The sequence below is a fragment of the Lycorma delicatula genome, chromosome 10 (assembly GCF_047948215.1).
Source record: "Lycorma delicatula isolate Av1 chromosome 10, ASM4794821v1, whole genome shotgun sequence".
In the NCBI taxonomy this organism is placed as follows: Eukaryota; Metazoa; Arthropoda; class Insecta; order Hemiptera; family Fulgoridae; genus Lycorma; species Lycorma delicatula.
The window spans coordinates 54,470,915-54,489,178 of NC_134464.1; the positions used below are offsets into that span (position 1 = coordinate 54,470,915).

The 18,264-nt window shown below is 29.7% G+C and overlaps 1 protein-coding gene across 1 annotated transcript; it reads right to left on the bottom strand.

The window, feature by feature from the left end:
* Nucleotides 1-3,511: 3,511 nt before the first annotated feature.
* Tim9a (translocase of inner membrane 9) lies at nucleotides 3,512-12,320 on the bottom strand. Its single transcript, XM_075377246.1, has 3 exons — nucleotides 11,973-12,320; nucleotides 5,937-6,032; nucleotides 3,512-3,754 (listed from the first exon to the last, which is right to left on the bottom strand). The coding sequence occupies exons 1-3, from the start codon at nucleotides 12,024-12,026 to the stop codon at nucleotides 3,620-3,622; spliced, it is 285 nt and encodes a 94-aa protein (XP_075233361.1). The 5' UTR covers nucleotides 12,027-12,320; the 3' UTR covers nucleotides 3,512-3,619.
* Between the last annotated feature and the right edge of the window lie 5,944 nt (nucleotides 12,321-18,264).

Sequence of the window (18,264 nt, forward strand, 5' to 3'; positions counted from 1 at the left end):
TGAAAGAAGATCAAAATAAATAATTAAACTGTAATTGTAATAACTTTACAAAAAATTATGAAATATAACCATGGAAAACAAAAACATAAATTATTGTAACATGTTTTTAACGACGAATGGTGTTATTAAATAATTAAAATGTTTTAATTATTCAAATAATCTAATTTAGATACTCATAATATTAAATATTTCATTAAAATTTGAATTAAGTTAAATCAAACTTACGAATTTGTGTTCTGTATTCAAACTTTATTAATCTCAAATTCTTCAATCCCAGATAGTATTTTCAAAGGAACCTCATCTTCGGTATAGCTCGCTGTTTCATCAGTATAAATTTCACCATTTAGGTTGACAATTAGTTTGTCAACTTCATTCAATATGCATGGCATATTCTTTACGCCAGTAGTCATTTTCCAATTTCAATTACTTTCTCACAACATTTTAACTACATACTAGCATCAACAGAAGAAACTTTTTGTTCAATGAGGGTAATATCTGTCGCTTTAGAATTTTTGATCTGCCACCCACTGTTTTATTATTCCCCAAATTAGTTCTATTGGATTTAAATCTGGGTATTCAAGCACAGTCTAAGAACCAAATGACCGTTCACATTTAAAATGCTATCGAGAGAATAACCGGAATCCGGTTACAACCGGATTTTATGCTTGTATTAACTGTAGTAACTCTTTTTTTTAATCATATGTTTATCGAAGGAAATATTCCGTCTCTTTAGCCACTCCTGCATTTCTCCTTTACGAGTACCCATATTCGGAATTTTTTCCAATTTGCAACAATGGTATGGTGTGTTATAAAGAACTACTACAGAATTTGGTTTCAATTTTCCCAAAAGTTTTTCAGAAACCCACTGTTTGAACAAAGTTCCTATGGTTCATTGTCGTGGTAGACGCCTGTTTTTGAGCTAGCGGTGTATGTCAGCAAGGCATTTGGAACAAACCTGTCTTTTCATGCATGAATTATAATGACCCTTTCGCCTTTGTAAATTGGTGGATGTAATCCCTCACTGCTGCTGTCTTCCCATGAATTAGCAGATGAGTGCGAAGTTAAAACGTAACTTTCATCTAAATATATGACTGGTCTATTTTCTTCCTGAAATTTCTTAATGGCTTTCAAATGAAAGATTCTCTTCATATGGATAATCAGAGAGAGAATATCAACTGTTGAAAGAGAATCATGTTTCTCTTTCAACAATTTTCAGTTATTTGTTGTTTTCACCCATTTAAATCCTAATTCATGTAATATAGTCCTTAAACTTGTTTCTCCTCCTTGCCGACCCATATAATTTTGAAGTTTATTTTTTAGGTTTTTGACATTAGATACTGTTTTATCTGTCAAATAAAAATTGTGTCCGATTCTTCTGACAGCTGAGGAATCATAATTGTCAATCATTGTAACAGGTTTTTTCTCTCTTGTGATTTTTATCCAGCATATAGAAATTGACTCACCATTTTCATTTGATGCCTTCAGCTTTCCTTTTTATACACTTTTTCACACTAACAGATATACCAGTTGCTTTACTACAATGAAGCTGAACTTATTACAAAGGAATAAGAAAACTGTTGTCTAATTTCTTAATTTGTTTCTTAATAAAATAATAAAATATCTGTCCATGCAATTTTTATTTATTACTTTGCTTTTAATTACAGGATTCATCATTGTTAATGAAAAAATGTTACTAAAAGAGATTATTTTGTTTTATGTGAATACACTAACACTATTAGGCCCTATAACAAAAAAAAAAAACCAATCTGTTTTTAGAACCCATACATAATATACTTTACAAACAGAAAAAAGTTATACTTTAAAAAGTATTTTTATTCTTATCTATTTAAATAAAGATTATCTATTTTAAATTCTTAAAAAAATGTCACTTATAAATTTAAATAGCTTAATAAATTTAAATAAAAAATCTATTTCTTTAAATAAATTTATTGAACTTGTCTTGTTACAGTCCAGAAGATTGTGATCCTGCTGTCATGTAAGACGATAATAAATACTTATTATTGATTGTCATATGTCATAGTTGTTTACAAATTCAAAGGCCTATAAATCTACTGTAATACGTGCTGGATTGCATGGATCATAGTTTAAATGTAACTTTTAACGCAAATGTAAATAAGAGTAATTAGACAATGATACTATAGTAGATATAATTTTGTAATATTATTTTTGTAATAATGATGTTTGTGGAACGCATGCATAACAGCTCTTTTTTCAACCTCCAATGCAGTCCACTCACCTTCACAGTGCCAATTGTCAACTTACGCGCGGACCCGATACAGTATTAATCACATTATCATGAAGAGGTATCAAAGAGGGCAAAATTGAGGATGTTTAGAGTTACATAATTATACACAGCCCATAAAATTTTGTGAAAGAGTAAGCCTTAAAACAGTATAGGAATTTTTCAAATCAGTTTATTAGTTCTTGAGATTACTTCAGATAATAAATAATTTATTCACAATCATTATATAATAGTACTGAATTAATACATTTTTCTGATCAACATTCACTAATAAAATATTTTTAAACAATATTCTTTTTAAATATTTAAAAAAAAACTCAAAACAGCTTTTCTACCAAAACTTAAACAACATAATCATTACTTTAGAAGTGCACAAAACTATAAAATAGGTTTACTTGATAGTTAATTTTGGCATGGGGTCCAGTAAAAAGCGATAGTGAGTATAGAAACTCACAGCAATTGGTTGTTAAAAAATGTTTCTTTTGATAAAACACATCAAAATGAGCAGTTTTTATCAAAACTTACTGGAATATATTTGTGTTTTACTTAGAAATGCAAGTCATTACAAAAGAAGTTGCTAATAAATGATCAATCTCGGCAAGGGTTGTGGTAAAAACTGCTATTGAGTACAAAACTTACAGTAATTGGATATTAAAAATTTTATCATTAATGAAAAAATATTTCAAAATATAAACTTTTCACCAAACTTTATTCAGATACATTCACTTTTTCAAAAATGGATGCCATTACAAAAAAAAAAAGTAGCTGAAGACAATGATCAATACTATCAAGGGGCTTAAATTTCAAGCGGTTAATGGTAATAATTTGCTCAGTGCTTAATATGCAATGTAATTTTGAATCTGACAAAATTAAATCTGATTAGATTTTATAACACTTAGTGACATAATAAAAATTTTAAAAACAGTTATATTGTAATTTGATTTTCGGCTTTCTAAAATCATTTCTTCCAGTTTAAGCATAACTGGTACAAAACTTTTTTTATGATTTTTCTATAACCTTTATACAATAAAGTTTAGTAAATGTAAGCCAGCATTATAGTAAACTACAGTATATTTAGTATAATGTATAATGTGATGTGAAGGGTAAGTGATACATTTAGTAATTAATCAAGTTCCTTGAATATAATTGTCAGAGCAAGCAAAAGACAGTGCTAAAGTGGTTTAAACCCCAGTAGGATTGGTAAGGGATGGGACACTGTGTAGCTATTAAATAAATCATATCAATAAGTAAAATTAACAAGCCTACAAATGCTATCATTTATTTTGTTTTTATACAAGAAACTATGTTTTAACATAACATAATAAAGAGTAAAAATAACAAATCAATAATTATGTGTTAAATTTTGTTGCCAGATTTTTGAACAGCGGCCATAACATTTTCATTTGCAATCATTTGGAATTCTTGAAATCGTTGAGAAATTCTTTGATTCATTTTTAAATATTTTTCTGCACAGTTTGATATACATCTGTCCTGTAAAACACAACGTTAAATTAACAAACTAATTAAAAAAATAATTAATTAGTCAAGTTTCATTCAAACTATAAATGCAAAAAATGAGAGCAGAACATGTAACTAAAAAAAAAAAAATGGTTGGTTAATTTTTAATTCCATTTGATAAAATAAATTTATGTAAAGAAAGGTAAATTTCTTGATAAAGATGATGAAGAAATAATTATAATTTTCATTTAATAAAAGTGCTAACTACTACAATAGATGACAACAGCATTGAGCGAGCCCACCTGTTCAAACTAAAACAGGATCGAATACTGATTATCTTCATTAGTGTATAGAAAACTATTTACTAAATCTGTTTCAGCCAAAAGTATTTTATCTATATCATACATATTCTTCAATACTTTTCAAATATATGATTATAAATTACAAGATGTCCTAGGATCATCAAATTAAAAGAGCATGAATTATAATACTTGCTACTATAAATTTGGATCTTTACTAATAATTTTGATGAAGAATAGTGAAAATACTATTTTTTTCATTATGCATCATATTATTGTGGACTTCTTGTACGGTTTCATGAATACCTGATTATATTATACATAATATATATATATATATAAAGTTATGAGACAGTAATTTGATGATACAGTACATACCATAAGCCATGAGCATCCGGCTTTCAGTTAATTCCAAGAAACTACTATGTGCCGGAATGCAATGCAGTTGCAGCCTTTGTTTTAACTAACACATTTTAGTCAGTCCATGTACGGCACTCATTTGATGAACACATCATCTTATTATTGTAAAGTTAGCATGTATGCTTAACTTACATTAATTATTACAATGAATATGTAATAATTATTGTATAATTAGTATTTGCGTGTATATCAAAGAAAATTGTTTAATATTATGTTTATTAAAAATAAAATTATTTTTAAAAACAATCGTTAAATCTTGAAATTACACTATTCTAATAAATATTGTTTTATATCTGTATAAAAAACAATATTTCGAATCAAATCTGATAATGAATGGATGCAGAACTATTACTTCCTATGAAAATAAATTATAAAGACTAAAGATGTTCTAAGGATGAAAAGGTGCACCGTATCTGGTGACTTGTGTTCACTAACCTAACAAAGTTTGGTAATCATTTATTATTATTGAGATAAAAAATACATATGTTTGTTGGGTGCCATAACTGTAACATGACTAAATCACTTCTAACTTTGGCATAACCATTCTTAAAAATAACAGAGGTTTCTTGGGAAAGTGAGCCATGAAGTGGTTTCCAATGATCTTATACTGAGCTGAATATATTGCTGTACACCCAGCACATATTTCGTCAGTCTAGAATAAAGAACACATATAGCTCAGGTGTTTTTCTGAGATTCAATCTCATATACTTCTCTTTACATCAGGTCTACTTCTGTAAAAACCTTAAGAAAAACTGAGATATAAGAATAAATATATTTCCTATTTATTTTAGTATTATGACCTCTGACATTTAAACATACTTTAATAAGGTATATGAGAGAGATAAAAACCATACATGGATAAACTACTAGCTTCTCACGAATAGAACCCAAGACCACCACTTTATAAGCCAGCATACTTCCAACATCACCGACTAGCTGGCCGGTTAATAATAAAAAAAATCATAACTCTCTTAATAGGCACATATTACAGTACTGTTAATATGCTAAGGTACTATTAAATGTTCAATTCTATTCTTACAAAATAATATGTCAGCAAAGACTTCTCTTCACAGCAGTAAAAACAATTTCAGACATGGATAGAGATAGGATGCAAAATTATTTGTCTGTAAATTATTTTTGAATTTATTAGTACCTTTTATTTCTTATGGTAGAAATCCTAACAAAAGAGAGTAGCTGTTAATTGAAAAAGGAATAGTGTGAATCTGGCATGTAATAGTGTTGACGCTAATATTTTGAATTGGAATTTTTTAAAACTAGCAACAGCATTTTAACAGAATACAAATTTTTACATAAATTAATTCATGGTGATAGAGCTGTACAAAAACGCCTTTTCAGAACTTGTATAACAAAACTGATGATATCCATTAGACAATTTTAATATAATGACATCTGTTGAGAAAAAAGTATAATCAGTTAACATAATACAGTTACTTATGCTACTATGTTCATATTTACAAATATTTAAAATTACTCACCTCTTGACTTTTTACATTTCTTGTAGTAAAATCCCACACACAATCGTTAAAACATATTTCAGATAATTTATTATATGAAATAAGAAAGTCTCGAAACTGAAAAAGTTAAAAAAAACAATTAGATTTAAACCAAATCTGAAAAAATCTGCAATCTTATTTTGAATTTAAAGCAATTATATTGTAACAAAATCGGTATAACAGACCTGAGTAACAGATTCCTACCAATGAAGAAGAAAGTAGTAGAAAATATAATAATGGGAGAAATCCGGAAAGGGGCTACAAGAAACTCTTTAAGTAAAGATAACAGGGCCAGTTTAATAACTGTCTTTTGTAATACTGCCGACTGACACACCTAAACAAATGTTCTGTGAAAAAAGTTACCAGATCAGGGTAGGAATTTTATGGGAATGTGTAAGGGCAGACGCTCATTCTCATGCTTTGAGTTGGGTTCGGTCCAGGAGGTAAAGAAGATAGGAATATAAATACTTCAGGGAAGACCAGTTGAAATCAGTCTAAGTGAGACATTATGATGTCAGTCTGCAAGACAATATTCTGCAAGGAAGTCAGTGAAGGAGTGAATTTCTTGACAATTAAATTTGATGCAATTAAGGTGACATCACAAGTAATTTCAATACATGAAAACAAAAAGTGGTTCACTGTACTACCATATAAGTTAATGAGTAAGACTAAAAGTGAGAGATAATGTACTAAATTTCATTCATAAATTGTTAGGGTAGTTTAATTTCTGAATAGCAAAGGTATTTGCAGTAAAAAAACTTTTTATTTGTCTTATGTTTTAAAAAAAACTTAGTAGAGCTATGGCATTAGAGAGCTGCTTTCAAATGGTTAAAATCTTACCAAGCTGTACTCTTTTGCTCTGATGTGCGTTTATAAAACATTTAGCTTGTCATCATTATTAAATATTTAAATTATGCCTACATATATTCTCATATAAAGTATAATGTCATTCCATTCCTTGGGGCTCCTACAAAAAGTCAGAATGAGTATTTAAGATACAATAATGGACTGTCATATTACTTGGTATCCATAAGTATGAATCGTGTAGATCTACATTAGAAAATTAAATATGCTAACTTATCATTGCTAAAAAGAATGGTCACTTATTCTTAAAAAATAACTATATTCACCTTTATCAAACCATACTAAACACAATAAAAAAAAAACTTTAGATAATTAGGATTTATATTTTTTGTTCTTTGTTTTTGCCCCTTAATATTTTGTTTTCTTCATTTTATTAATTCATGCTATTTTAAGTATCTTCTTTTTTATGTTTTAATTTTTTTTACTCATTGTTTTTTTTGTAATCAGGATATTCATTATGTAAGGGGTTTAATTAGCCAATTTCCTTATGTAAGAAATATTTTTTGTTTCTTTATATGTTTATTTGGTTTTAATTTTTTTATTTTATTTTAGAATTGTTATTTTTATATGATTTAAATTATCTTTTTCTGGCTTAACTTTTATTTACACCTCTTGTTTAGTTTTTTTTTGACTACCCACAAATTTATTTAAAATACAATTAAAGAATCTTGCATTATGGAAACAATATTAATCTGTTGATAAATTTTTTAATGACGATGATGATTCAAATGCAGTTACAGCAAGGATAACCAAGTGAAGTGAGATCTGATTGAATGTCTGAAAGCCTTGAATCAAACTGGAACATAAACTGACATTATTTTAAAGTGCAAAAAACTTCTACAAATGGGTGTGAAATTTCTATGGGATGCACCGTGCTGTCGATGTCGGATGCATGTAGCAAGAAGTAACAATTTATGTTTATTCAGTTTTGTTCATTGCTGGTTTATAATGTTGTTTATTAAAGTTAAAAATTAAAAATTAATAAAACTTAATATTAAATATAACAAGGAGTTAGTATTACGAATACACATTTTCACTGCAAATCTCCTTCAGAAATATTAGCAAATTATCAGCGAATTCTTTTATCCACAAATTTTGTGCCACCCATTACTCCGAATAATTGAGAGTTTACTGATCAATCATTTCTTAAAAAATACACAGACGTGCACGTGTGCACACACAAAATCCCCTGAAGAAACGTTGAAATGCTCAGTAACTGTTCTGCTGGTGAAAATAATGAAAAAGGTTCATATAAACATAGGTCTGGAAACGCACTGTTTTTGAGTTACGGCTAGCGAAAGATTTCACCCAGATTTCAGCTAAATAATGTATAATATAAAGAAGACCTCATTTTTAAGACCCTAATTAACTAGTAACGTTGGTGGTTTCTTATGTAATTTGAGCTATGAAATAGGATTTGATAGGTCCCAGACTGTCACTCCAGTAATTTTTAAGATATACAACGTAAAACACAAAATTCGGTGTGAAAGACCAATTTTTTTATATTTGTAGTACAATAGCTTTGTTAAATGACTAATAAATGCGGAAGATTTAGTAAAAAAAACTTTAGAGAATTTAGTTCTGAGAAAATTAATGTAAATACAACGAATAATAAAAAAGTAAATAAAAACTTTTAAAAATCTGTGTTTAATTGAAGCAAAATAGATAGAAAATCATATTATTCTTTCTATACTTAATAAACATTATTTAAAAAAAAAAAAAGGAAGCTAATTACTGAAAATAACTTTAAAAGAAATAAAAAATTTATAAAACATTTAAGCTGTGGTATATTCAATAATTTACACAGGTAAAACAAAATAATTACATAAAAAAATAAATTGAAACGTATGTTACTTTCAAAATATTGTGTTGTATAAGGTGGCAATACTAACAACTGGTCAACAATGAAAATTGAATACTTCGTTTGAATCTGTCATAATTATCAACAGACAAAGAAAGTTACCATACTGCAGAGCAAAAATGCTGTTCAATTTTCTAACAAGCAATATACTGATATAATTTTTGTTTATAGATTTTGTAACAGAAATTCTGATGCTGCTCAACGTGAATATCAGGAGTGATTTCCTGGAAGGTGGATTCCAAATATGAAAACTTTTTCTTCAGTGTATTAGCATTCACAAACGAAAGGGTCATTTCCAACGTGTTTGTTTTCTGTTAAATGCCAAATAAATCATAATTTTAATGATAAACATGGTGTGGATTCAGTATATTCAACGTAGCCCAGGCACTAGTAGAAGGTGAATTTCATGTTGCACCAATTTGTCAAAAAACTAAGTGCGACATCCTACAAAAAGAAAATCCTTATCCTTTCTGTCTGCAGAAGGTTCAAAATTTGTGGCTAACAGATTATCCCCAGCAGTTAAACTTCTGTTACTGGCTTCTAAACAACGCTGATAAGGTAAATTCAATTTTACTGACTGGTCAAGTCAGTTTTATGAGAAATGGAGTCTTCAATTCTAAAAATAGTCATTTATGAAGCAAAGACAATCCACATGATACTGTGGAAACTAGTTTTCAACATAGATTTCACATTAATGATTGGTGTAGTATTATTTATGACAAAATTGCTGGGACATTTGTTTTCAATGAAAATCTAACGACAGACACATATGTTCATTTCTTCAAAATCTTTTGGAGGATGAACCTTTACAAACTAGATGGTGCAACGCCACATTTTTCTTCAGTAGCTAGAAATCATCTGAATATTAATTTCTTAAATTGGATTGGACACGGTGGACCAATTGATTGGCCACCATGATCACCTGACTTAACGCCGCTAGATTAATTCATTTGGGGCTATCTAAAAATGATAGTATACCCACAATAAGTTAATACTAATGAAGAGTTACTCATTAAAATACGAAAAGTTTTCGTAATATAGAAAATACTGCAATTATATTTTTGTTTATAACACTGATAAGCATGCATAGTAACTTTATTGTTTTTTAATTTCTGCATATCTCATACCTACATAAACATTTTTGCAGTTTTTTTAAGCATCTTTAATCTTATATACATACATTGTTTACATCTTATACATCTTATATACATCTTTATTGTTTGTTTTTTACTTGGACAGCTTCTTTAATTGCAGTACTGGTAGAGTCAAGGTAAGTAATGTTTATAGTGTGTTTTTACAATTAAATTTACTTTTAATAATTATTTTACTTTTACCCCTTTGTTATAACCAAAATATATATTTTGCTATGAATGATAAAGTGCTTTAATTAATTCACTGATAAGAGCGTTATGTAATTTAAAGCTCTGTTTAAGATAATGTTATAAGTTGCAATTTTTTATGGTAAAGATGTATTTAATAATAATAAATGTAAATACTGTTTTCTTTAAACCAAATTTTAGTTTATGATACTGATATCCAAGAAACTGATTTCTGTTACTATTTTCTACTTTAAAAACTTTTTCTTTGTTAAAAAACAAAAATGGTAATTTTGAGCAGTTACTTGATCGAATCCAATTTTGTTTGTAATTAAATATACCATAGCAGATATGCTTAGGATCAAGAAAACGTAAGAGCTACAGTAAATGTCAGAAAGCAAATTTGGACAGCGAGTGACACAGGCAAGGTCAAAATCTGCACCTCATCAGTAATTAGGTATTATTTTTGTAAGTTATCAAGAACTTTTCAGGTGTTAATCTGCTCTGTCAGAGAGATTAGGGGTAAATTACCAAGGTATGACAATACTTGGCTGATTTATGTTTAAACGAAAAATACAGCTACTACAGAAAGAGATTATACCATGTTCCATGCTATTAATCATGTGTATGATGGTTTATCACCTTGTGAAAAGTGTCGCCAGTCATCTTTAACAGCTGACTCTGTATCAGACTCTGGCAGCTATTAAGGTTATTTTATGGTTTATTTCTCTTTCCACAAAACTCTAACCGTAACTTTAACTCAAACCTTAACCGTAACTTCTCTCCAGAGAACAGATTATCATCAGAATCAGGTCACCATAACTAACTAAAGTGATTGCTAATTGACTAGCATACTGATAACACAGCATGAAATTTGACCTTGAGTAGGTCATCTGCTGTCCAAAACTGCTTCTGATATTTAGATCTTCCTGATATTAGATATTTAGATTTTCCTGACCATAAGTATATTTATTAGGGTATATTAAAGTAAGAAATAAATTTAAAGTGATCAAGTAAGCTCATACATCCAAAAAACAATTAATACAACCTTTGCAATGTACTCGCTTATCTGATGAAGTAATAATACATTAACAAAGAATCTGTGAGAAAAAGAAAAAATAAAACAAAAGGGGTCAAAAGTGTTATATGCCCACAACACTTAAACCTTTTTCTATAGACTTCATACTTTGTTAAATAATATTTTTTATTTACAAATGAACTTATTATATTTATAAAATTATAAATATAATCTAACCAAACTTAACCTACACTCACTAACCTAGACTAGCAAGCGTAGGTTAAGTTTGGTTAGATTATATATATAATTTTATAAATATAAATTCATGGTCCATATAGAGTTCCCTTGAGTTCATTGGAGATTATAACCTTTAGCAATTATCTCTTAACAGTAAAAGTTTACAGAAAAATGTTTAAGTGTTGTGAGCGTATAATGGATTTTGACCAACAAAAGGCCACTAAATTAGAAACATTGTAAATTATAACAAATTCTGTTATTCTGCTAATAAGATACACTTTGATAAATACAGATTTATTAATCTTGAATTGAAGAGTAATTGTTGTCAATCAGTATTAATCAATCGGCCATAATCAGATAGTAAGTGATATAAATCAATTTTGGGGCTAATCTGTTATTGTAGTTTGTTGCTACAAACTGACCTTTTTTAAATATTTTTAAACTACTTAATTAAATTATTCTTTACCGAATTTCCAAATGCTGAGCGATCACAAAACAACTGTTAACAATGATCAATCTAAAATTAAGTACATATAAATACAGTGCTAGTATGGCTTTCCTAAAAGATAATTGTGTGATATCAATAGTCAGGTTTAAATCAACTTTCTTCTGAGTAGCATATCACATTCACACGTCAAATCAGACAATTTCAGTTCTTTTTTTTTTTATGATTGTGTATTACTTCAAATTACTGCATTAAAAAAGCTAATATTTACACTTACAGATTTTATTTGTTCGGAATTAACATTCTCTAGTCCTTGAGCTATTCCTGCCATAATTTTGGTTAATAATAACGAATTATAGTTCAATTCACACAACTTAAAACACCATTATAATTTCACTAATTGTTCTTAGAGGTTATGTAGCACATCTTGGCGGCGAAGCTGGGAACTTCCTTCTTCGTTTATATCACGAACTTATATGTAAAGAAAATCGCTTAATATCTCCCCACAATATTTTAGTACAGTCTATAAGAAGATATTCATTAAATAAAATGTGTAAACAATATACGTTTACTAAAAACACGTAAGCCCGTTAACCACATATAATCGATAGTGCTAATCGAACACAATCAAATTCTATATTTGTTGCGTTCTAAAAACTTATTCAGCAATCCAAAAAATGATGTAATTTATATATATCTTTTCATTATATGGTAATTAGTTTTTTATTTTGTACATTTATTTGCAGCTGGTAGTATTATATTTCATTATAAAACTTTATTTACTGGCGTCGTAGATGTGTTAGCAAAATGTGTGTTTAGATAAACCGTTACGATGATTAATTTTGACACATTTTCTTAATTATTAAAAAAAAACAATTAAGGTGTTAATGAAAATTATGTGAACATAAAATATGTGTACATATTAAACAGATTGGAGAAAATGATGTGTTTTTTTTAATGTATTATTAAAAAACTTACTGACAAAATAACAGTGGTTCTGTTCAAAAGAAATTGTTAGCCCGCCGGGATGGTCTAGTGGTTAACTCGTGATCGCAAATAAAAAGTTTAACAGTGATTTGTGAAATCAAAGGTTCGGAGGTTTTTTTATACGGATTTGAATATTAGACAATTTTGATGGTTGAAGTAAAATTAACCACACGTCTAAGGAAAGGTGGGCCTGTGTCTGTACAAGACTAGACCTCATTTATGTGACATATATCATTCTAATCTCAGTGGGAGAGGTTGCTTATTTTCACTAGCTGAACAGATTGCAACATACACGTTAGGAAAATAAATAAACTATTGCGATCTTTGAAATGGATGAGTTATTAAAAACAGAAATAGAAATTTTGTATGAACTATTGTCTCTGAGTTATATAAAAATTATTCTGCTTGAGAGGGTTGGTAGAGATGGATATAGTTATTTTTTAAGAAATAATTTTATTTTACCGTTTTGATGAAACTTCAAAGCAAAATAGTACAATTTGATTTTACTGCTAACGAAATCAATTTGATCATCCGAGAGAATCTGCGTCTAATAAAACATCCAGTAATTTTGCGCTATTGATAAAAGAAATAGTGTTATTATTATTGTGTAAACTACTATTATTTTTGTGTACACTTAAAGCAGCAGCATATAAATTAGTTGCTCCGGGTTTGTTTATTATTATCCTTCTCATTAGGTTATCGGCCTTCAAACAAATGTTTAATAATATTTTAGTGAAAGTGAACAGTGCTGTTATTATGTATATTTTTCACTTTATAGAGGTTCTGCAGATAGGGTTCCTTTTTGCATAGTCTAACCTCTACAGACAAGTGCGAATTTCTTGCAGTGAAGTTGATTTTTACGTTACGGAATGAAAGAAATCCCCTTTACACTAATAAAAACAGCTTAATCGGTCTCTATTGCTGCCAGTTCTCACCGCTGGAAAAGGTGAAGACGATAAGCCATGGTAGGAATCGTCTGGTGTGTTCATTCGTGGTGGAATAACCTTTTTCGTCGAATGTGTAACGACGGCGGATACGAGTGCGTTCACTGTCGAAAAGCAATAGTAAGCTTGTGTGTGGATTCACGTCCACACACTGATAAACCATCAAAGAACATTATGAATGACTTCTTTGTGGTTTTGGGAAATTGTCACCATCACGGCAAACGTTACTGACATGGGACAAGAAGGCATTTGCAACAGGAAGTGTTCTTGATGCGCCATGCAATGGGAGGCCGAGCACTCGAGCCAAGACGTGTGCTGCTGAGGAGGGCATCGATCAACGCGCAAACGTTCTGCAGAGTTAGGCATTCCAAGAATGACAATGCGAGACCATATGCGCAAGTACTTGAAAATTAAATGTTTTTGTCCAGCCGCAGTTAACGAGTTGAGTGACAACTCAAAAACACGTCAACATAATACGTCACACGTATTATGTTATGACGTTGACATCACACGTCGATCAAGGACATTGATCGACGTGTTTGTGTATGTCAGTTCTTGCATGAACACTTTTCGAGAGCAAACTATAAAAAGAATGTCATGTTCTCAGATGTGTGTGCAATTTATCGAAGCTCTCGTAACAGAAATTTTTTCTGGGTGAATGACCATCCTCACGTTTTTTGGTTAAATCAAACACCATCTCCCTCATGTATGATTTGGGCTGGGAAGACAGCTGAACATCTATTGTTATTTATTTTTTTGATTGCACAGTTAATACAGTTATCTGAGAATAATCGACGAATGGTTGTTTGCTGAATTAATGATAAAAGCATCGCTAACATCATTACGTTTCAACAAGATGGTGCTCCAGCCTATTTTGCTTTAAATATCCACAGACATCTCAATGAAATTTTTCTGAATTGCTGGGTTGGATATGGGTCAAAATAATTACTGGTTCCCTTGCCTTGGCTAGCAAGAAGCCCTGGACCTCACCACACCTGACAAGGCACTCTGGGGTTTTGTAAAAGAGATCTACAAAAACAGATACAACAATGAGCACCTCAAAGACAATATTTGGTCAGTATTTGAAATGATAACCCCCTGATATGCTGTTGGAGCTGAACAACCAGATGTGGAGACACATACAGCTGTGCTTTGAACATGGTGGAATCTACACAGACGTTTTAGATTCATAGAAAGCAAGCTGCACCTATCCCAATAATTTCATAACTAGCATAAAGGGACTTCCTGCCCACTCTGTACGAGGAACCATTTTGTTTTGTTTAAACAATGGTAATTGCAAGCAACTTACCACCAATTGAGAGATTAAAGGGCATGACAGATTACAGTGATTGGCAGTTTGCTATGCAGTCCTATCTTGAACATGAGGAACTATGGAAATGCATCTTAGGCGATGCATCAGCTATCATAAACAAATGTAATATAGCTAAACTTGTATTAATTGTGGATACTAGTAATTATTTTCACATAAGAGATTGTACCACACTGAAGTGCATATTTGGAAAAATTTAGAAACGGAAAAATGTTGCAATATTTTCATATGAAGCCGAATGTATGGCTTTAACCGAGGCATGTAAGAAGCCAAATGGCTATGTAGTCTCAGTAAAGTGAATCCATCACTTGTATCTACACAAACTCTTGCTTATTTGGATAATAAAAGTGCCACTGATCTAGCAAAGACTAGCACACATAAATCCATAAATCATATTGACAGAAGCTATCATTTCATAAGGGAGTATATCAGAGCTAAGGAAATTGATTTGTGGCATATCAGTTAGGGCAAAATGCTCATCAATGTCTTTAGAACGGCTGTACTGAATCAAAAGTTTAATAATGTTTCAATAGCATGGGACTAAACAACCCACAAGATTGGTGTAGTGGGGAACGTGTCTTCGCAAATTAGTTGATTTCAAAGTCAAGAGTTCCAACATTCAAGTCCTAAAAGGCAGTTACTTTTATACGGGTTTGAATACTAAATTGTAAATGCCAGTTTTCTTTGGTAGTTGAGTTTCAATTAACCCCTCATCTCAAAAATGGTTAACCTGAGACTGTACAAGACCAAACTTCACTTACACTCATTCATCCTCTGTAACACTTTACGATGATTCCTGGAGGCTAAACAGAAAAGAAAAAGTATTGGACTAAACAGACAATGACTTGAAATAAAAAAAAAATATCTTTCATATTATTGAATTTGAATTATATGGGATTGTTAAAAATATAATTGCAAATTCATGTATGTGGTGCCAATGTTAGTCGCTACTATATATCACATTTTTTCAAGGATTTTTTTTTGGGTGTACATTAAAAGCAACAACACAGAAATAAGTTGCTCTGATTTTATTTATTGCGATTATACCTCTTCTAAGAAATAATCATTATTATTACTGAGAATCCTACACATGTGATTAACAACATTATGACTGCCTGAAAAGCACAATACAGTGGTTTTTATTCATGTGTATTCTTATCAAAAGATAAATTTCAACTGCCTGCTAATGGTTTAAGATATAAATTTTAAGAACTCCTCTGAAACCATAGCAACAAAGGTTTTCATTGGTAAGATAGATAGAAATAAATCAGATGTTTTACTGGGATTGCAAGAAAATGTATAACACCCCATACCATTTTACATAAGGCCAAAGTACATGTGAAAATCACATGACACTGATGATACAAAAAAAAACTTTTATAAAGTTTACAGTAGTTTTTACTTTATTGGTGATTATTTACCTATTTCAATAATAAGCAAATTTAGGTTTAGGAAATTGTAGGATATTATTTAATTTTGACTCTACAGTCAGTATAACTCTACGGTTGGTACTAACTAAACTAATGTAATTTTACATAGAACAGAATTTTACATACATCTTACATAGAACAGACAATTACAACAGCTTGGGGTGGAGAGCATTTTGCAAATATTGTTTTTTCCTATCATTAACAAATATTTCTAAGAAAAATATGACCTTAATTAGGCGAAATCTCGAGATACTGATGTGACCTTGCTCTACAGCTTCACCCGTTGACCTTTTAAGTTGAAAATTTAATAGCATCAAAGCCCAATATATAGAAGTTACCTGACCAAGTTTGGCCAAAGTTGGTGCAGTAGTTCTGGTTTTTTTGGGTTTCTTAGGTGTCAAAACATCAAGATTCAATGAAAACCGCATTGCCCAAATTGGACCGATTACAATACTTTCCTTTCTAGAGCTATAGTATTATTATCTAGACGAGAAAGTAAAAAAAGGAAGTGGTTGCTGGTAGAAATATTTTTCCATTACACCGGTTTTATCAATATCTATATGATTAGAAGAATTTTAAAAGACAATTTTGAATAATCTTTTAAAATAAATAAAAAATATGAATAGAAAAATTTTGAAAATTATATGCAGAACACTTAATGTTTATACTAAATGGGATCCACTTAATGTTTATACTTTATATTCAAACATAATTTTTAACAAAAAATTTTAATTGGACATGAGCAGGGAATAAAAATACTGATTCATCAATAAAACCATTCAAGGTGAACAGTTTTGTTTTAAGTGGATTAGTATTATTGTTTTAAAATACTAGAAAGGTATTACAAAATTCCTCTGCTACTCTGAATAGGGGGTTTAGATTATAGAATTAAAGTAATTCTATGTTTTTAGTGAAGTTGTGTGACTAGTTCTGCTATAAATCCACTTTATTTTATTAAAAACTTACCCAGTTTTTATTGTGGTATTTGAAGTAAAAACTTCAATAAATAAATAGGTTTATATTTAGATTTTGATTCATCTTTTTTATTATGCTTATTTTTTAATTTAATATAAATTTGCTTATAAACTTTAAAATAATTTTCAATATTATTAATAAATTAAATTTTGTCATTTGTAGAGATTTATCAGTTATGTTTTGTTTCAATGGAGGATTTCAATTTAATACTTGCATTTCTTTTCAGTTAAATATATTTGAAAATTCATTTTAACAATCATAGAAACAACATTTTTAAAGATTAAAAAAATTAACTTACTTTCAAATTACATGGAGATGGATTCCACAAAATCATCTCAGAGCAATTCATCAGTGGAATACCAGTGACATTCAGTTTAAGAACAGCAAGAAAGTATGCGATTAAAAAGTTTATATAGTGGTAAAAGACAGAAGACATAAATTAAGGGTTATACCATTCATTTTACTCTGATTTGCCTAAAAGGTTTTATGTTGACTAAGTCAATTATTTTATTTTCCTTTACATATTTCTTATAAGTCTGAGTAATTACTTTATTTTAATTTGCATTTTCATGCATTTACTTTTGTAGTTATAATGATTCACATGATGCTCTGCAAATAAGGTAACAATGCATATTTAATTACACATGATTAACCCAGCTGAATTACAATTTTGTTGTCAGTATTTTAGTGGCTCTGACTGAAGAAATTCCATATTCTGATGCTTCTATGAGAATTTTCTTTAGTCATGTACAGTAATTTAATATTTCTTAAACAATTAAGTTATTCGCAACATTTTCATTTTTTAATGATACAATTCACTGCAGCAAGTCTGAAGACTACTGTGTAAGAATGCAATAGCTGAAAGTTATAGCATGTAAAAGACGATAGGTGTTTGAACCTGAT